The sequence below is a fragment of the Thunnus maccoyii genome, chromosome 6 (assembly GCF_910596095.1).
Source record: "Thunnus maccoyii chromosome 6, fThuMac1.1, whole genome shotgun sequence".
In the NCBI taxonomy this organism is placed as follows: Eukaryota; Metazoa; Chordata; class Actinopteri; order Scombriformes; family Scombridae; genus Thunnus; species Thunnus maccoyii.
This window is the reverse complement of record NC_056538.1, coordinates 28,830,060-28,852,187: the sequence shown is the minus strand read 5'-3', so window position 1 is coordinate 28,852,187 and position 22,128 is coordinate 28,830,060. Positions and strand designations below refer to the sequence as shown.

The following is a 22,128-nucleotide window of genomic DNA, read 5'->3' as shown; positions in this document are numbered from 1 at the left end:
GTACAGTCAACAAAGTACTGTTGTAGACATCGTGTCTCTTGTTGCAGACTACAATGCAACAACAAATATGTGATGTTAATACAGCAGATGTGCCAGTTCTTATGTAAAACATCTCTTTTACTATTTTCAACAGGTCATATTTCAAAGTTCTAGTCTCTTGAGCCTTGTTGACGACTAATTTTCTCAAATGTGCAGCATTAAAACTTTAAATGTTAAAACTTTCTTACATTACATTACACAAGAGTTTCAAATAGACGTGTGACTTTTGCATCCATGTTACGCCAGAAAAAAAAAAAAGGTCTCTAAAGGAAACACAGGCCTTCCAAGACTAAATATCATTAAAACGATGCCAAATCTTTCATCCTTCCTTCTTTTATTCCAAACTAAACAAACTGTCCACCGGGACTGACTGTTGCCAACATAAACACTATGAAATAGGTCAACATTTGGTCAAACCAAGTGAAGTCTTGCTTGCAGAGTAACTATTTATAGAGTATTGTGTAAGCTAACAGTGGGGGGGTTATTGGCTGCAAATGACTGGCTGGTGCAGTAGTAGTGAATGAACTTAACAGAAAAGAAATAGTAAACTGTCAACAATACCTACACGTAGAATATATTAATATACTACAAGCTGCTTCATTTACCAAAACACAAGGTGCAATATCATTAATAGTGAGCTAAACCTTCAGATTTGACTTTAAGCAAGAGTGAATGCTAAATATATGATGTTCTTGCATACAAACGGAGCAATTTAGGGGCACTGAACAAGTTGTATTAATCAGGCTAAAACGAGCGATTTTCGAAGTTTGTGCAGTTAAGAGAGTTTAGTGAATTCGACTTGGAACGCTCGTACAAGCAAACCTCACAAGAAGTAGCTCAACGTCTTACATTTGGAGTAGAAGAATAAAATGAACATGAAGGATAATTTCAATTCATTTCAATGTAGTTATTAAGTTGAACCACATGGTCTGGATGCTGAATTAATTACTGCCATGTTGACACCAGCTAGGAGTAGTTTTGTGGGAGGAGAGAGGAGTAACACTCCCTGAGGACAGGAGGAGTAACCGGACTTCACTGCATCATTAAGTGCCATTCCCCGTCTCCACACTTGTTTTTCTGTAGCGTCTCTGACCAGCTTTAACTAGACAATTTCTCTGTCAGTGTGTCAGAAAAAAAAAAAAGGCTGGAACACAGGATGCGATTTCAGCGGCTGATTAAAGATGACAAATTACAAAAAAACCTTTTTCGGTGAAGTAAATTGAGTTTGAGAACATGGACACCTCCTGTCAGCGACTTTGATCATGGGTTAATACTTTTCTGCAAAAAAAAAGTCTAAATTGATTTCTCCACTGGCAACTTGTGTATGTTTGGTAGATTTACTGCTGCATGATTCATGATTCATGTTTTTAAAGTGAAATACAACTTTGCTGCCCTTGTGGAAACGGCAAGGTTAAGGATATGCTGATAAGCAGCTGGTGGTTAGGTCTATAATGTGATTTTTTTATTGCAAATCAATGCAGCTAGATAATATGAATATATTATACAGAGTCACCAGTGACACCAAGCAGATGTTCTATTGGAAATAGCTGTATAGTTTTATACAAGTGAGCCAAATATTCATAAAATTCTACCACTGCCTGAAGCAGAGTCATCACAGGTCAAACTGAGGTTTGTTTCTATATTGTTGAAGTTTGTGTTAACTCTCTAATCTGTAAGTTTCTTTTTTCACCGAAATCCAATCCCCTTTTCCCCTCACCTTGCTTAGTCAGCGCTTCTCTAAGGGAAGGAGTGATCATCTCTCTTCGTTCCCCTTCATCTTCAGTCTTCTTCACGCCGTTCAGCTTGGATAGCTTCACCATCTGGCCGTCTGCTTGGCCCTCTTCTTTGCTCTGTAGCAGACACAAAAAGTCAGTTATTGCTTATAACTGTGACGGTTTCTGTGAGGAATCAGGGTCTGCTGTTGTGTCGTGGCTGGAAACTGTAACATCTATAAAATAATAGACTATAATGTTATACATTTTATGCTGAGGGGGGAAAAAATAACTGAAAAATGTACTAAAATACAGCATTTCAGCTGAAAATAAAGACTATTTTTTCAACACAATCAGAAGCAAACTAGATGCCGATATTTTAAAAAGACAAAAAACTGATATCACTTCATGAGGACGCCACCTAAAGACTTTTAAAGTACATTTAACGAGAGCAGAATACAAATAGACAGAGTAAAGCTTGCAGGGCTTGAAACTGAAGATGAGAAATTACACCAGTTCTGAACATTACTTCACTGACACGCATCGATAGTTACTGTCTTTCTCCTACGTCGTCAAGCGTAAGAAACACATTTAAGAGTCAAATTGTGAGTCAGCGTTCTCTCACCGCATACAAACACGAAGACGGTACGAGTATGAAGTTCCACACTGCAATAATACACTGAGGTAACTATCAAGAGAACCATCAAGGTTTGTAACAATGATTCAAGAGTCTTCATGTTACGTAATAGAGAAACGTGTTAGGATGCTGCACTGAAACCTGCCTGTTAATCACACCAGACTCTGCAATACACTTAAAAGTCCTGAAATGCTGATATCAGGTAAACTGCAGCAGGATGCAGGATCAAAGCTGTTGAAATGTTATAACAACAAGCAACAGAGAAGGTGAGAGGAACATAAAAATAGTCCAATGCAAGAGGAGGAGGAGGAGGAGGGGGGGGGGTGTGGAGGCAAAGTATTCAGACAGAAACTGAACTGTATGTTGTGTTTTTTTTTATTTCCCACCAGTCTTCAACAGTAGGAAACCTTAACAAGACTGTTTGAATGTTCAGAACCTGCTTGCAACATGATTTTGATGTTCACCGTTTTAAAGTTAAAAAGCGAGAAATTCCAAAGAGCTCCTCTAAAAAGTGTTTGATGTTCGACGGGACGGAAGATCAAGGGTTGTGATTCTGTCATCCTCGAATGACTTTGTGTGTGACATAACCATTAACCACTACATGACACGATGGTTTTGAGTAAGGGGGGCATCGACCTGTCTGGACAGTAAAGGCCCTGCAGGGAGGGCGGGGGGGCAGTAATACGCAACAGAGGGTTTATGGCACAACAGGACTGTTGGACTTTTTACCACAACAGCTGTCTTTTATGATAGCAAAGCTACTGCAGCCTTCAGGCCAGGATTAGTGCTGCAGTGTTTGTATGTAAATCTACATATTTTAGAGATATGCTGTTTACAGATATAAAGATTGATTCCTGCAATCACAAGGCATGATGGACAAGTCGCCTTTGAGATTAACCATGTTTAGTAACACCTTCATCCAATTACTGTACTGCTGCCACCTCTTCGGCTTGTCTATAGGGATCTTTATGTCAACTTCTCAGCACAGCAGCAGATATTCTGTCAGCATAAGTTGTATGCATGTGTGCATTCCTGAGGGACTGAGATGCTCCTGGTTCCTGTGCAGCTTGCTGTAAGGCACTGTCCTCGTTCACTGGTCAAACAGCTCTAAATGCTTGTGACATTTGCTGCTGAGTCTTTATAAAGGCTTTGACAACAATGAGGTCTTCAGCTTCAGTTTGATCGCCACCTGACTTAGGGTCTTATTTTTGTGGTGGTGAGCAAACAGGCCCTCTGACTGTTTTGGCATTTCTTGACTTTGAAATTTGCTTTGTCTGTCTGTCTGTGTGGTATTTTGTCGTCCAAACGCAGAGCACATGGTGCACAGGCGGGAGGGAGAGGTGCCAACACGTGGGAGGTTCATTCAAACTATTGGTGCCATTTTGGTAGAAAACTGGGTCCAAGACATTGTGCTGAGAATAGACGTCTCAGAACCGCATCTGTTTCTAGTGAAATATCACAAAAACAACTAAGTACTTGGAGCAAATGCACAGCAAAAATGAAATAACGCTCAACTTAGACATACTACTGGTCCATTTTATCAAAAAAGATGATGTAATAAACTGAAAAACACACAATGAGGACACTAAACTGTAACCTACTTTTGACATCCCACAAACTTTGTAAAAAAGGAGACAGCACATCACCTTGAAGAGACCGGACTATGACATCATAATAATCACATGGAGCCCGCCATGTTGCACCACCATGTTTCTACAGCAGCCCAGAATGGCCAAACCAAACACCTGCTCTGAAGAGGGCCTTTCGTGTTTTTCATGACTGCTATTGTAGCTTCTCCTGCACGCCTGGAAGGGGAGGGGTATTCAGTTGGTTGCAATCTGCCACCCTATAAGTTCACCAGATTAAACTGGCAGCAAAAACTTTGTACCTCAGGTAAAAAACCAAGCAATTTAAACCTCAGAACGGCTGAGGACAACACTGGTGTTCAACTCTCAGCCAGTATAAAACGTCCAGTCTCACTTACTGCATCCGTAAGGTACAAAATTCTGACAAGCATACATAACATGTAGCCAACAGTGCAACAATCTGTCCCTGCGGTGTTTTGCGTGCAGCCCTGGCAATTCATCTGGCCCCCGGTCTCTTGTCCCCACCGCTCAGCTTTCACTCTCGCTTGAGAGCTCTCAGACGTTCCGGTCATGCCCGGGCCTGTCTGGACTAACGTAACTGGGACATCTCACAGCAACATGTTGTGCTCTGGAACCGATGGCGCAACATGGTGCTGATGCAGGCAGACAGACAGACAGTGCAGCGAAAAAAAACACACAGAGCAAGCAGGTGATTCGAGGGATAAACACAAAAGGCATATGTGGGAGAGAGAAGCACCGATGAGAGGAATCATGTAGAAAGAAAGAAAGAAAACTGCAATTATAAACAAGCACACACACACACGTTACTGCATCAAAACATCAAAGTTTATAGCTGTTTATAGCCATTTTATGCTACATACTAATTGCATACGGTAGTCTTAATAGTGGGACAGGAAGTGATGCAATATGTGTGTGTAAAGGCAAACAAACTACAACTTTAAATGCCACTGCCAATTAAATTTAACAGAATAATTTCACCATCATCCACAATTGTGAGAAGATCAACAGCATACTCAAAAATCATGCATAGTGAATATACTTTTCATATTATTTGAGTGTAGTTTTTTACTATGAAGTCAATTTTTCGAGCGTGAACACATCACAGACTCCAAAAAAACAGTATGCAACAGCCTTTTTAGTCCTCGTAGCATCTTCCTCCCTCCAGACACTGAGCTGAAAACATCAAAGAAAGCCGTGTGACCACTCAGGTTAATTATCCGCTCCACATTAAATCTTATCTGGCTATAGTCCATAACGTTTAGATACCAACACAATGAACATCTGAGGATACAATCAGGAATACTAGCCAAAGACTGATATAGACTGAGGTTGGACAATATGAGCTCTACAGTCTGGCAGCCGATCACAGCCTGCCTGCCAGTCTACCATCGGGTACATTTGAAAAAAAAAAAAACTGTTGTGGGAAATGTGTACTCACATCATTTAGTTCAGCAGTAATCCAATCATCTTCACTCTGGCCGGGCTACAAGCATCACTGACATCAATATGGACAAAATCCATCTGTGCCATATTTAGCTCAACAGTCCTCTACATTTTTATGTGTTGTTGGCCTCCGTCGACCGACAGGCGTGACGGCCAAAAAGCATTTCGGATCAGATGGGGTAACTTTCTTATCCAAGTGAGAGATGATTTGAGCAGAAAGTAGACGGCTACCGACGCTATATTTCAGTCAACGTGAGATAAAAATCCACTACAGATAGATGTTTGTTTTAGTGTAATGGGTTGAAAGCATGAAATGTCACAACCAATGAAACTCATTAGTGAGTGTAAACAGCCCCGAATCTCTGCACAGCCCAGTTAAAAATGGATTGACTGCCATATAAATCTCCTGAAATCATTCCTTTTTAGGCTGAATTTTGCAAGAATATGTTTTAAGATCTGTTCAGCCATGATCAAAGACTGGATAAACCAGTAACCAGTAAGGAAAGAGAGCCTCAAGATATGATACAAATTATTACAAGTGGATGGAAAGATAATGTTTTGAGTAAAGACATGTGATCTATCATTAACATCATCAGTAGGAAACTATGAAAACATGTAAATTTACTGTATCTCATCTTACCAACAGTACAAGTACAGTGAAAGCTGGTAATCTACACCATGATGATGAATATAATTAGTTTATTAAGGTTAGTTAATTTAAGGTTAGTGGATTTGTTTGATGTTATATGGAGTATACAACTAAAAGAATCCCAGAGAGGATATCCTGAATACAGACTAAGGCAGTCAATTAGGATTGGCCTAAATATGGTTGTAAACAGGCTGCAGAGTGTGAAAGAATCTGTGAAGTGTCCGTCCGTCTGATCTGTCCAAATAGCTTTAGTGAAGTGAAATGACAGTCTGGTGTTAAATGTCACTGCCAGAGACTGAATACTGGTTCAACGGTGGTGGTGGTGCATTCAGCTGCCTGCAACTGAGAGTCTTTGCCATCACCTAGTGGTCAAACACAGCCGAACTGAGTTTCCACCTGCAGTTATGATGAGAGATTAAAAAAAAACAATCTGGGAACATGATTTATCTCCAGCTCTCTTTTCTGAGACTGCGACACTGAGAGTACTTTTTTTTTTTTGACGTGAGATAAATGTTGAAAAATCCTACAATTCCACAACACAGAGCGGTCGTTAAACTTTCGGCACCTCAGCTGACTCTACACTGTAAATTAGCTAACAAACATATTGCAGTCAGGGGAATTTCCTTGTTAACACTTAGTTTGCAGCTCGGCTAAATACAAGTTGTCTCTTGGCGATACCGAGTGTTTTATGTACAAACTAATTACATCTCACACTGCCTGCTCTGTGTGATCAAATTATGCCAAAACAACACAAATTTGACACCACAGACACACAGCAACATTGTCATACTGACATCCAAGTGAGATGATTATATTATATTATACTTAACTGTTACAAGTTAAATTATATATTTGCAGCGAGTGAAATAGAAGTTAATGTCCATGTTTGTGTTTCACAAGCAAATACTGTATTTATTCATATATATATGGGAATATCCTGAGGGAAAAGAATAATAAAAATGTAATAATACAAAAATTAAAGTCTGGCTCCTTCCACTGTGGCGCACCAGGCTCCTCAATCATCAGCTGATGTCTTTTCAACGCTCCCCAACATGATATATAAACACATTCGAGTAGAGATTACAAAAGGGGCCAAACGTCACAGAGCTTAGACGCATTACAATGTAATATTAACGTCACAAGAGAAAAGACAAATCTAGAACAATCTGTCATTAAGAGTCGTGTTCTCCGTCTGTTTAACATGTCGCCCCTTCTCCTGCAAATCCAGCACTGTTGTCGGCGCCAAACATTAACTTTATCATGAAGCATTATACATTCATGAGAACAAAGGCTCCCATCAGCTGCGGTTAAATGAAATGTTCCGTCTTCCCTTGAGCTACTGAAAAACACATAAAAACTATTTCACAGAACCGAATACATTCACTCACTTGTTTCTTTGTGGGCAAAAAAAAAAAAAAAAAGGCCCTTTGAGGCAGAACATCCTCCTGAAAAGTTTAATGTGGGGTCAAAAGCTGCAGTGTAAAGTCTACCTTAGATTGAAGTCAAGTTTTAGGTGCAGTCACATGAAATATGATTGTATGAGCGTTGTTTCTGTTATATTCATCAGTGATAAATAAATAGACTTAATAAATACTATTTGAACCATTTTGTTATTGTGTTTTCCCCAATGTAAGGTTTGGTCCCCTCCTCTTCATCAACCAGTATAGACCTATCATTGAGATTGACAGACTTGAGATGCAGTGACAGACATTTACATTTACAAGCAAATAATTATTCCTTTTCAAATTAGTGAGCTCTGTTATAGCTGTGTGATAAAAGCCTTGTGAACACCCATTTACATCGAATGTAATGTTATCTAATAAAACCTGGTGGAGATAATTTTTAGTTATTGTAACTGTGGTTTTGAGTTCACCCAGTTATACAAATAAAGCAAAAGACCATAGAAATGCCTAAGGACTCATTTTTGACCATAGAAAATAACAGGGAGGGTCTATATACAGTATATACATAAATATAGATATATACCTCAAATATAAAATAGACGGAAAAATCTCTTTAGACATCTAAAATAAAAAATTGGGCATCTTTTATGACGACTGGGTGGATCTGAGGCTCTGACTGAGCTACTTGATGTCAATCAAATCAATCAACACTGTTCTGTGAAGGCTGGGAGCCTTTTTCTCACCTGTGGATGTTTTCTTTGATTTGTTTGTGCTCACTTTCTACCTTTCCCGATGCAAAATACAACTAGTAGACAGCTTTTCACTCTACAAGATGACCTTTCTCCAATAAACTGCCACTCAAAAGCGCAGCTACATCACCGGGTTGGATACCTACATTTCTTTTCCTGCCATTTCCTCTCACAGCTCACTTCTTTGCCCAGAACCTTACACAACGGCCTATAAAAAGGGGGGGGGGGGGACTGATAATGTCTCTTCCTTCCCTCATATTTTTCTGCTGCTTTTCTTGAGTCACTCGTTCCTCACAAGTCTGTGAAGTGGGCGTCCTCCGCTATTACGCAAGCCTCTGCTTCTCGCCTGCCGGGGTCTGGTGTCTATCAACCCATCTGCCACTTCTCCTTCAGTGACACCACTTTTCTCTTTATTCTGAGCGGTTAGATTGGACCACGGGGATGGTGGAAGCTTAACGCCATGACGATGCCCGCTTATAGACCATAACAAGGAAACGCTGAGAATAGATCTGCTTGATATGAGACTCCTATTTAAAATGATTCAACAACTGTTTAACTGTAATGTTGTAAAGCAGCCTGTTAGATACTGTATATCTAACCCATATTGATACATGTTGAATAGTTATTTTAATTCTTTCTGTGGGATTGTGGTAGGAAAAGGTGGAATGAAGTACCTAAGTACCTACCTGTGACTCAGCTAGTGTTTGAAAAAGATGCAGATACATCGCTAAAGGTCGTGTCATTGCACTAGTGGACAGAGTCTGACCTTTGCTTTTTTGACGCTGTTCATGATGTTGCCCAGATCCTCCATGTCAACCACTGCACCGGATTTTTTTTCATCTTTTTCATCTTCCTCATCATCACTGCTGGACTCCATCAGATCCTCCTGAAACAAGAAGAAGAGAAGTGAGACTCTGACTGCAGAGAGAGGAGTGGGGACAGATGACTGAGTGGGAAAACGATCCTCTCAAGTAAAGAGATTCACATATGTTCCAACCTATAACCAATTAACAACTTGTCTATGATTAAGAGGGGGAGCCCACATGGAACGCATTTATTCTACATCTCTCGGGCCGCCTGATTAAATACGAACAACACGCATGTTAATGGTGTTTCTGAGGATTTATCACAATGACTGCCCCGTGCTGAAGCATCTAACACACATGTGCGGCAGCAGGATAAAATACACGAGCGGTACGACAGGTAGATAAATCACCACGACGACGACAGTCCCCTCCCCGCCGCCACAGTTCTCAGCTACTCTCAGTTCCGGTTGAATGTCACCTCTGCTGAGTGCACCGAGTGTTGCGGATAGAGGGGAAGAAGTCTCAGCTAGAGTTGGCTCTGAGGTGCCCGCTACCATGACAACTGGTCATCTGTGTGCCGTGACGAGTATGAAAGCTGTTAATGCGTGCGTGTGTACATACATTAATGCTAATAATAGCCTTATTTATATAGCGCTTTTCAAAACAAGTCACAAAGCAAATAGTTGATAAAATATTATGATAAAATACATTAAAAGATTTTGAATCAGTTGAAGTTTATTGAGGTTTTTGTTGTGTGAGACATGAGAAGAGGATGAAGTGAAAGCATGAGTTACTGTTTCTAAGTTTCAGTGCTGCTAAATGAGGACATGATAAAGTGAGAGCAACACTCCTCTTTCTGAGACATTCAGAGTCTCCGTCTGCTTTTAATCACGTTGTCGGATGGCGACGTGAAGGCCGTTAGCCCAGCTAGTCAACCTCAGACAGCTGAGACGAGAGCTGCTTTGTTATTTAAAGTGCCCCTGTAACGTTGAAAGACATCATCATAAGCCAGAGGACAGTCTCCTAATTAGACATCAGCTGCACTCTTGCTCCGTCTTTCTTGTACTCGCTAATTGTCTTTAGCTGCTTACTTGTTTTCTGGGTCAGGACGTCAAGCCTGGTGTCTGTCTAACGGCGCACACACACAGCTATATGTGCTGTATCCTTCAGAAGAGCTGATGAGAAACCACTCAAACTGAGTTTCTATTATTATCTTTATAATATAATGGAAACATTCTGAGGGGCTTCTTATTGAATAGAAAATACTGTCTTATTAAAATGTCACAGATCCCACATCACTCCTGTTTTAGCCTCACTGCATTGGCTGCCAGTGAAGTTCAGGATTGATTTCAAGATTCTCTTAATCACTTATAAGGCCTTACACGGTTTAGCTCCTGCATATATATCCCAGCTACTAAGCCCGTATACTACCACGCCGTCACTTAGGTCTTCCAACCAAAACCTGTTGGCCGTACCACGTGCCAAACTAAAAACCGAGGGCGACTTTGGAACAATCTCCCCTCTTCCATCAGATCAGCTGAATCTGTTGACTGTTTCAAAAAACATCTAAAAAACTACTTTTTTTTTTAGAGTGGCTTTCTCATAACATTTCATAAATTCAAGTGTGTGTTCTGGTGATGACTGTGTGCTTGCTGTGTTCGTATGTGTGAGATGTCTGTGTGTGTTCTTGAATGTGATGTCACTGTAAAGCACTTTGTAATCGGTGTTAAAAAAGGTGCTATATGAATAAAGTTTTACTTACTTACTTACAAATAATAACAGCTGTAACAATAGGTCAATAAACTGATCAGTTGATCACTAGAAAATTAATCTGCAACTATTCTTATAATCGAATAATTATTTTAGTCATTTTTTAAATAAGAATGCCAAACATTTGCTGGTTTCATCTTCTTAAATGTGAGGATTTGATGCTTTTTTTGGTTGCACATGATAGTAAATATATTTTTGGGGTTTTGAACTGTTGGTCGGACAAAACTCTTTCGACTGTGGGAAATTATCATTGTCATTTTTCTGGCATTTTTTAGACAAAATGATTAGTCAAGAAAATAATGGGCAGATTCATCGATAATGATAATAATCGTTAGTTGTGGCCCTAATTACAATCTTAAGAAGAAACCAAGAGAAGACTTTTACAGTTCTTTGTCCATCACCAAAGTAACACGGACAGAAAACACACCATCATCCTCGTATTCACGTGTGTGTCCTCATCAGGTTGGTCAGAACACTGTGTCTAAGCTGAATTAGGTCAGCAATGCCTAATCCATCACTGAGACATGATGTGTGATAGGAAAACACCAGATCAATAGTCCTCCATCATGAAATAATCATCATCGGCTAAAACACTGATCCAGAAGCGGGTAGAGATTCAGTTTTTTGCTCGAAGCAGGACGAATGCTTGTAAACAACTTAACAAAATTAAGAGTGTTCACAGTGTTTCATACAATACATCATAGTGAGATCGACTCTGCTTTACCTCAGAGCTGTTATTCTGCAGAGCTGCCTTCTCTTCCTCCTCCTGTCCGTCTTTCTTCTTGTTCTTACAGGAGCCTCCAGTCTTACAGTTCCCACTGCAGCTCTTCTTCTCGCCTTTGGACAGGGCCTGTAAGCGGTTCAAGAACTTGACCTTCCAGGCCAGGAAGTCTGCCTGGACGCTGCCGTTACGGCTCTTCACCACGTTGCAGTCGCCTTCTCCCCTGGTCATGATACGCATGCCACTCAGCATCCACAGCCACTTGTCCACGTTTTTACCAACCTGGAGAGAGGGGAAAGGAAAGTGGTTTGAATAAGGTAAGCATGGAAAGTAGAGTTTGGATCTGGATTATGTTTCCCACTCCTGTTGTCAAACTTGTAGCTTTGACTGTTCTTTGATTAAATGATAGTTGAGCATATGACAAAGCAGTATTAACAGTCTACTAGTCTCACCGTGTTGTAGTGGCCGACGTAGACAGAGTCTCCGAGACCGAACACCGCATATCTGAGGCCTTTTAGGTAGGTCTTCCCGTATCTGAAGTCAGTGGACGCCTCCTCCAGCCACTTGCAGAACCACTCAGCGTTCTCTGTTGGCTGTCCGTCAGTGTAGGAGGCCACAAGAAACACACAGACTGACTTGTTGGTGCACTGCATGGAAAGATGAACACAAAAAAATAAGACACTCAAACACAACGGTAGTGCTTTTCAACAAACATACAACACTAAAATTCCACGCAAAGGACATCAGAGAAAAATTGATCTAGATAAAATGTAAAAGTGGGACACATGTCTCCTCGGCCCTGTAACAGGAAACTGCCAGAGTGAGGCGGCCACCTTGTCACATAGTCAGCCATCACTCAAGATGACTGATGGCTGGTCAGTGAGACTCAATGTACTGAGGATCAGCTGCTTCTGTGGAGCAACTGGTGCCTGCTCTCATTTCTCTTGAGGACATTTTCCATCACTGAAAAACTGTATCGCTATCCTATTGAATAAATTGCTCCTGCTGTGTACCAGCCAAGCAATCTCCTATTCATCTCTCAATGCACTACAGGGTGTCCACAAAATGAAAAGGCAACACTGATAAAAATAATCCATCTTTCTTCAGCTGAGCAGGATTTGTGTAACACATTTTTTTCCTCCGCGCCAGCCGTCTGAAGAATCATATCTGTGAGAAATGAAGGAAAGGCTGAGCTGGAACATAACAGAACTCGGGGCTTATTGTATTGTTTGTTGTCAAGCTTATAATTAAAAAAAAAAAAAAAAAAAAACAGTTCCGATTCATTTTACTTTGATTAATTTTGTTCTAATTACACCTCGCCTGAAAGTGCCTCGTAGCTAAATATTATGTGCTTGAAGTTTCATTTCAGACATTTAATTAACACCCCTGAGCAACTACCTGGAAAATACAGCGTTATTATCCTCTTAACAGAGCTGCATCAGTTAATTGATACAAAATTTATTCACTTACTTTATATAATGTCAAAAAGAAGGGTCAAGTACAAAGCAGCAGCCCTGAAGTTGGCAGCGGTTTAGGTTCTTATGTGAGGACTCAACTGATTATCCTCGATATGAGATGCACATGTCTGAAAGCATGAAAGCATCCTCTTATTTAGACTTTGTTACCTCATCAGCAAGCTGATCATCTGGATCGTAGTCTTTCATGTCAATCACCTCAGCTGGTATGCCCAAAGTCTTCACCTCCTCTGATAGCTCTTTTGCAAAACTCTGCACAACAAAAAGAGTCCCGGTTAGCTTATCAGACATCTCTAAATGTTACATTAATTACAAAGAATAATCACAATAGTTTGCACATGCTTATAGTTGACTAGGTCCTCAAAAACACCTCAGTTTGTGAGGCCTGTAGTGAGTTTGTTGACATTTTATAAACAGTGTATTAATTCAACTATATGTTCATGCAGTGGTGACATTACACTGAATAATGTTTCATACTGAAAGATGTTTGTGTCCTTAGATTTCACACCATTGTGTCTATATTTTAACATCATGGGTTAATGAGGAGCTTTCGGTGAACAATATCTGTACTTTTGCTGTTCCCGTCTGTGAGCCGTAGAAGATTTTAACCCTTGACACGTGAACCACAGGGTCTCTGCCAGAGCAGTCGTTCTTCTTCACAGCTTTGTAGACCCAGGAGCCGACGTCCCTGGAGAGGCTTTGCTAAAAGCATACAGAGGAAGACAATAACATGACAAGTGGTGCTGCAAATTAAGCTTTCTATTCATAAATAGGACAAAGAGCTTAAATGTTTTGGAAATATGAAACACAAACCAACAGCATTTTTACAAAAGTAAGGATTTTTAGAAAGGCCTATAGGGCAATAGATAAGTCTCAGATAACACATAGCTGATAAGCAAGTGAAAATTCACCTTCTTCAGTGCCATCTTCAGGGAGAACCAGACCCCAAACACTAGCGCAGCAGCTGAATACAAGTACAGCCTGTTGTGCCATATCGACATGAAATAGCTCTGACTGGGACTGTGGGGAGTCTGTGAGACTGCAGGGAGAAAAGATCAAACTGGGACGTCAAACAAGATATGTGAATAATACAGTTTAGCTTTAACATGGCTACGTTTCAGTTATAAATGCAACGCGGCAATGCACTTTGACAGACAATGGTTAACCTTAAAGCAACAAGTCAACAGGTTAAAATCCCCCTTTTAAGGTCACCTGCCGTAAATAAATAAAAGGCGGGTGTCTGGCTAACAATAACTTACAAGCTAGTTATGTTTCCAACGTTCGCTGAAACATAGCTTTAAGTTCGTCTCCGGTTCGGTTAAATTGTTAAATAAACTCACCTTTAGTATCCGCTGCAGACGCATGACTCACGAAAATAAAGATAATTACGACGAAACTGTGCATCATTGCGAAATAAATGTTGGAATACATGTTTGTAAGTCTTCAGTGTCTGTGTGGAACCATGTTGTTTAGCCGAGAAGCATGCTGGGAAGTGTAGTTAGTAGTGATGTGAACAAATGAGACCACTTTACTTTCAAAGCGGTAGTATTGCGATGAAATATATAGATTGTTCGGCTTGTTTCGTCTGCCTCATTCAATAAAGAAATATTTACACAGTCGCTGATGTAATTCGTGATTTTGGGAAACATAAACATAACTGACTTGACACCGGAAGTATGACTATGACATTTGTGTCTTCCCTGACGTTCACAGAGTGTGAATTTATTTGTCATGAATAAGGCCTCGTCATCAGATCTGTGAGTGCTGTCAACAATATATTAAAATACGAACCATATCCTGTGTTTGCCTTATCACCCCTTAAAGATTTAAAGATTCTGAATGAGAAATACCCTTGCAATGAATTACTACGTAAATGTTTCAAATTTAGATTGTAATTTATGGGTGTGTTGCAAAAATTATATTGAATCAGCCCTACTTGAGTGATTTATTGGATGTTAAATTGTAATAGATTGTTAAAATCGGCATTACAAAGGGATGTTTTCGTCCTCTAGTTAAGAAAAAGTCATAACAAAGATTGATTTTAAGATGGATAATGACATAACTTTGGTTTTGGAGAATAAGATTTAATTTGGATTTAATTTGAAATGGGTATCTCTGGTTTAATATATAAAAATGCATAGTATTTTAAAAGCTTAGCTTATACTGTATGTTGTTGTATGTAAAGTCTGAACATGAAAAGTAACTAATTATAGCTGTCAGATAAATGTAGTTGAGTAAAAAGAACAATTTCCTACTGAAATATAGTGGAGCTCAAATAATTAGTTTATTACATTACTTGAGGCCATGCTACATAAATATCATCTGTCTGTGTCTCCAGTCTGTGATAAATGTAAATCAAATGATGCATCGTTGAATTTATTTTGGTACTGTCTGTAGTTTGAACTACTTTACATACTTGGCCAATAAAGCTGATTCTGATTCAGATGTCCATGAGTTGTTAACAGCTCCACCAAATAATGATTTTTCCCTCTAAACTTCTCACATGGTTTCATTTCAATAAATGTTCAAATGATCCAATATTTCACCAAACATCAATTAGAGAAAAAGTCCAAAAACTGAAAACAGATTTGTGTATCTGAACTTTGTTTTTTCTTCTTTCCTCTCCCATTAATCATCTCATGACCCCTCAGATTTATCTGGTGACCTTTTGGAGGGGCCCGACCCCTAGGTTGGGAACCACTGGACTAAACTAGCTAACTGTATATAAAGTAGTTGAAACTAGCTCCACCTCCAGCAGCTACAACAGTAACATGCTGCTCTAACACTGATGCTTCACTATTAATAATCTAATGATGTCATATATAATAATATATCAGTCAGAGGGACCAAACCACTACTTTTACTGCAATACTTTAACTACATCAAGCTCATAATAATTATGTACTTTTACTGTAGTAGAATTTTTCATGCAGGACTTTTACTTGTAATGGAGTATTTTTACATTCCTGTATAGGTACTTTTACTTAAATAAAGGATCTGAATACTTCTTCCGCCGCTGGTTATGAATATAATCATTAGTGTTTGCTTCCCTCCAGTGGTCACAGTGAGTAACTACAACTCTGCCTATTAAAAGTTTTGTTTTGATGATGTGAACAGAAAATGTTGTGTCAGCATTAATACTTTGTAGAACTGATGATTGCCATGAGAACGTTTATTATACAAACATAATTATAAAACAAGTTTAAAGCACTGACAGCAGTGTGCCGGGAAGTTAATACCATTTAAACAGAAAATTAGATTTCTGTTTTGTTTTGTATTGAATCTACACATCAATATCTTTGCAAAATTACTACATGTGGCAGTTTAAGAGTAAATGTTTCTTGTGTGTTTATTAACACCAGTTTGTTTCTTCTTTATGACCAACAAATGGTAATGGAAGAAGTATTCAAGAGGTTTTAAACGTCCTGAATACTTCTTCCCATTTATGTTGACTTTTTAAGTTATTAAAATGCAGTTTCTCCATGTGGATAACCAAAACAAGTTAATGCAACCAGCCTCTGAAGCACGGTGGAGTTGGTGTCATCCAGTCTTAGAGACTGCATGTTTTAGCTGGCACCAGAACCATCAACAGGGCTGTTTGTATGTGTGAGGGGAGAGTTAAAGAGCCTCTGAGCATCCAAATAGAGCCAAGTCTCTGTTAGGAGAGAGTTCTGTGGTAAACAGCAGGACTAGTAGGATTAGTAGACAGTACCAAAATAAACTCATTACATTTATCACAGACTGGAGACACAGAAGGATAAAAATTTATGTAACATGGCCTCGAGTAAAGTAGTAAACTGATTATTTGAGCTGTGGGAAATTATTCTTTTTACTCAACTACATTTATCTAACAGCTATAATTACTTACTTTTCATGTTCAGACTTTACATACAACAATATATGCTAAGCTTTTAAAATACAATGCATTTTTATATATTAAACTAGTGGTCCCCAGTCATTTCTCTGAGATTTTGGATGACAGGTGTTCCTGTTCCTGTTTTTTTTTTTTTTTTTACAAAATGTACATTAGTGCACTCAAAAGTAAACCTAATTCTCCAAAATCAATTACAGATGTATATTTCATTATCCATCTTAAAATCAATCTTTGTTATGATGTTCGTTTTAACTAGAAGAGGAAAACATCCCTTTGTGATGCCAGTTTTAATAATCTATTACAATTTAACATCCAATAAATCACTCAAGTAGGGCTGATTCAATATTTCTTTTGCAACACACAAATCCAAATTGAAACATTTACATAGGAATTCATTTCAAGAGACAAACATAGGACATGGTTCATATTATTTTAATATCTTGTTGACAGCACTCATAAATCTTTAGCCACTGCACCTCTGATGATTTGATTATCATATCTCTTGTCAGTGGATTTGAAGGTATCTGTTGTGAGAAGTGTCAGTAGCTGCAACGCTTGAGTTTTACAAGAAGGGACGCCTTTTCAACTGAGTGAAAAGCTCAAATCATATTTCCGAAACTGTCATATTATGAAACAGAACCAGTATCATCCATCAATGAGTGTGTTTACATGCACACGAGTATCCTGGTTTTGATCATATTGGGATTTGGTATTTACATGGAACATGAGAAACCCTTCACATCCCTGTTTACATGATTTTAACAGTCTCAAGTTTCTAATAATCTGTTGTGTCTCAATTCCTCAACATCTCAGCCGCTCATTTCTTTACCAACGGAGAATGTTGAGAAACCTGGATCAGGTGTTTACATGGTTTCTACTGGACTGCTTCAGGTTTCTCATTACCGGGATAAGGATTTATCCAGGTTTCTGAAACCAGGAAATGATATTTGTGTGCATGTAAACACACTCAATGTTTCTTCCTATCATTGTGCAGAGAAACCATTTTAAAAAATATATACCTGTTGCTCCAAATTTGGAGTACAATATGGAATATAATCATGTTTTCAAATAAACTTCCAATATTGCAGGACTTAGATGAAAATAAGACAGTTTGAATAGATGAATGGGAATCATAATGCTGTTTAAAATCATCCAGGAATATGAAACCAAAAACTTTGTTCATTAAGTATTATTTTTAACCATATAAGTTTCAGTACTGTAAATTTAGCAATAACCCCTTTTCTTATATAACAGCATCAACAACACCAGGACCCTGAAACTGAAGTGACTAAATGGAATTCCACCATCATTCATTTTATTATTTTCATCTTCAAAATATCTGGAAAAAAATCAATTAAGAGGGAGCTGATATACTTATATACAGTGCTGTGCAAATGTTTTAGACTCTTTAGATGTTTAGATACTTATTTGTCTTGCGAGACCATCAAGGAAGCGTCTGTGACGAGAGGAACAAGGAGTCCTGCAACAGATGGTCTGACCCCCACCGAGCCCTGACCTCAACATCATGGAGTCAGTCTGGGATTAACATGAAGAGACAGAAACAACAGAGACACTTAAATCCTTATAATTAAAGATGCAGGAACAACCGACCTGCCGAGTACCTTGAAAAACTGTGTGCAGGTGTACCGAGAAGATCTGCTGCTGTATTAAAGGCGAAGCTGCTCACAGCAAAGTTAACTGATAAATAAAAACTGTTTTTTATTATTATTATTTTTGCAAGCATCCTCACTTTACTTTTAGTGCCTAAAACTTTTGCACAGCACTGTACTCTATGTGCCTATTAGATTAGATATACTGCCTGATTTGTGTTAACAGGAACCAGCCTTTCATCTTGTGCACAGGCGCTCACATATCAACAAACAACAGTATTTGAATATTTGTCGTCACAACTGTTGTCGGGCGTATGAAAACTGTTATGGTCACAACCACAGTTTTGACTTGGTTTCAACCCTTTTATGTCAACCATCACTACCACCAGAGGTCTCCAAGAATTAGAAATGGCTCAATTTTTCCATTTTGTTTGTATTTTAATGAGATTAACACAAACTGGCGTCACTGGTTGGTTCACCCATCTTGAATTGCAGACCCTGCAACGTGTCATGGAACACAAACAGTGTTGTAGTGATGTTTCTCACTAAATGGGGTCACTGTGTGTATGTGAGGGACCATTAGAGTGCCTTTGTTTCTACAATAGCTACTTTCATCAGTTTGTCCATATTCATTTAATCCGTTTCCTCAGGAAATCTTAAATTAATTCAGCCATTATTGCTTCACTGTCATGTTTTCTAATTTTAATTAGGCCTCCGATCTTTCCAAGATTTATTTACAGCCCATAAACATTCAGATTATTGTTTACAACTACATATTAAATGAAACATTTAGAGCACAATCACAATATTACACATCTACATACAGGTGCAAGATAATTGTGCTTGTATAGATTGTTTAGGACTTTTAAGACACCTTATTTATATTTGTAATCAGAATTAAGAATGAAGCCTCGGTGCCAATTTCACCTTTAAATAAACTGCAAAAAACACAAGTCATCATTGAATTATGTGCACAAGTTTCACATTAGACTCAAATTATTGTGTTTGTCACCTTTTCACAAATGCAAAGTGATACTTCACATCATCACAAACTGTTTAAATGTATTGTCGCCACCTTTGCATGGAAAGTTTTTACTATTATAGTGTATTATAGTCTGTTTTCTTTGATGGCATGTCTGGCTGCAGGTTCAGTCTATTCTTTATTTTACTGGAACCTGAGTATTTTCTGCTGGTCTCTGCTGCAACATAAGCACACGTCTGTTGCACCAGGGATTAATGTAGAGAGACAGGATTATCTAGGTCAGACATGTTGCACTGGGTCTCTCTAAAACGCCACATTCACACTCTCCACCGGGAACGGTGTTTTCCCGTGATTTATTTTGTTTGTTTACAGTAAATAGTAAAAAGAGATATTTTAGGTGGCTTAGTTTGATGCAACATATGCAGACAGACAGTGAGATGCATAATTTTCACATAATGATCTGTAGAGCAACGAGCACAGGATTGATGTAAAGTACATTTATATAAAAGCTACAAAAACGGCCAAAAAATCAGCTTGACAAAGTCATAACAAAGTTAGTGTGAAGCCAGTGGTTTTCTAAGCTGGTGAGTAGGAAGAGGATTAGGTGTTTGAAGTATTAAAAGTATTAAAAAGTATTAAAATCTACAAGACTTTCAAACAATTACTTTGAATCTAAATAACATTTAAAATCCTGCTTATTGTGATGGTTTGTCGATATTATGCAACGTAATGAGACGAGTCTGAGGAGTGTGTTGGTCTTCTTCTGCAGTAACTGTTTCACATCCAGAACCAGAACTACTAAGATACTGTAGGTGAGATATGACTGACTTAGACCCCAAAACTTTTTGTACAAATTCTGATGATTTAAGAGAGTTAATTTTCTGTGAAATGAAAAATAGGAACAGTTTAATTCTGATGTGATTAATTGCTAAATTTATCTCAAAAGCCTGAAAAATAAGACAAGATGGATTATTTAAATAGAGCCCTTCCTTATTTCTACAGTACTATATAGCAGTGGTTCCCAACCTGGAGGTTGTGAGATGAATCTGGTGGGTCACAAGATAATTACCCAGGCAGGAAATAAGAAAAAATTCAATTCTGATACATGAAACTGTGTCTGTTTTCCAGTCTTTTCTCTTTCTTGCAAACACTGAATCTTTACCTCCTGAGGCTTCTGAGAGTATTCAAATGAAATAATCTGAGAATGAAAATCCGTCCTCAATGAAAATGCTCACAACTTGCAGTCATGCATGTTGGCGTGATGAGACATTACTTTATATTAAAGGGTCACAAGCCAAAAAAATATTGGGAACCACCGCTATATAGAGCATGTGTTTGCCAGTGATTTAAGAATTTTTTCCATGATTGTCTGAAGACTATTTTTGAACTTCCTCTGTTGTTTGGGTTCAGAAATATATCTATACGCAGCACTCTGATCCTGTATGAACCTTGTTGAACTTTTGTTATAAGCTCATGCAAACTGATCATAGTTGTATCATGACGCAACAATTACATCATTCCTCATGTGGCACATGTGTAGATGATCTGTTCCGGGGCGATACACGTGCAACAAAGTGGGAGAAGTGGGTGATGAAAACAGTCTTTGTCATAATATTGAACTCTGTTGTCCAAATTACAGGAAGTTCACACTATCTTACCTCATTTCCCTCAGGATCTGGGATCAGGAGGTGTCCACTTTTTGCTGAATGTTTTAAACAGCTTGTTGGTTGAGTCGAGGTAACCCTGATTTAATCTTAAAAAGTCTCAGATGTGGAATCACAGAGACACATATATATAATTCTAATAATAATAATAAACTTTATTTATATAGCACTTTTCTTAACAATGTTACAAAGTGCAAAAGGAAATTAAGCCAATTAATTTTGTCACACCGATTAATCGACAAATCATTGCAGCTCTACATCATTATTGTGCTTTTTTACCTTTAGCTTGTTGCTACGTTATACCATATTTCTCAGAGGTGTGAGGGAAGAAATCACATGGTTGGTTCAACTGAAACTGAAAGTTGAGTTTACTGATGCACTGTGAAAAAGGAACGTATAACAACAACAAAACATTTACTAACCAGTGCTGGTGGTTCTATGTGCTTTTCTGGCTGCTGTTTTTACTGGTTTTAGCAGGGCAGAGATGGTCTGATGATGGTTAAGGTGGTAAATGTCAGCTGAAAACAACATACATAATCTAACCTGCTAAACCAGAACCAAAACCGGCTGACCTTTAAGTTCATACTTGTCTTCTCTGAAATCCAAGTTTAATTATCAGTGAAAGGTTTTCCTCATTGTAATCATTCCTCCTGTTCATACTGGCTGTTAAAACATCATCTTCAAATGTGCTTTCAATGTAAGTGATGGGGGTGAAAATCCACAGTGTGTCCACGCAGTCATTTAAAAGTTGATGATAAGCTTCAGCAGTCTGAGTTAGTCATATCAAGTGGATATCTGACACATTCAGTCTTTTTAGCATCAGATTCCCTCTTTGTGTTTCTCTGTTGAGCTGCAGTGGAAGTATAGTAACAAAAAGAGGGACTTTGGTGCTGTAAGGTTGAAAGATATCTACTTGATTTGACTCATTTGGACACTGAAGCTTCATATTAGTTTCAGATAAACTTTTAAATACATTTTTGCACAGAA

At 38.6% G+C, this 22,128-nt stretch overlaps 1 protein-coding gene across 1 annotated transcript in view; it reads right to left on the bottom strand.

Annotated features, from left to right (window-relative positions):
- tyw1 (tRNA-yW synthesizing protein 1 homolog (S. cerevisiae)) overlaps nt 1–14,517 on the bottom strand; it is a 58,783-nt gene extending 44,266 nt beyond the window's left edge. The window contains exons 1-8 of the mRNA XM_042414294.1: nt 14,352–14,517; nt 13,923–14,050; nt 13,582–13,713; nt 13,162–13,263; nt 11,989–12,183; nt 11,540–11,818; nt 9,006–9,125; nt 1,757–1,889 (exon numbers count right to left, since the gene is read on the bottom strand). Of these exons, the coding sequence (XP_042270228.1) occupies nt 1,757–1,889; nt 9,006–9,125; nt 11,540–11,818; nt 11,989–12,183; nt 13,162–13,263; nt 13,582–13,713; nt 13,923–14,050; nt 14,352–14,442 (1,180 nt within the window). The 5' untranslated portion in view covers nt 14,443–14,517. The remainder of the gene's footprint in view (nt 1–1,756; nt 1,890–9,005; nt 9,126–11,539; nt 11,819–11,988; nt 12,184–13,161; nt 13,264–13,581; nt 13,714–13,922; nt 14,051–14,351) is intronic.
- Nucleotides 14,518–22,128: the final 7,611 nt, after the last annotated feature.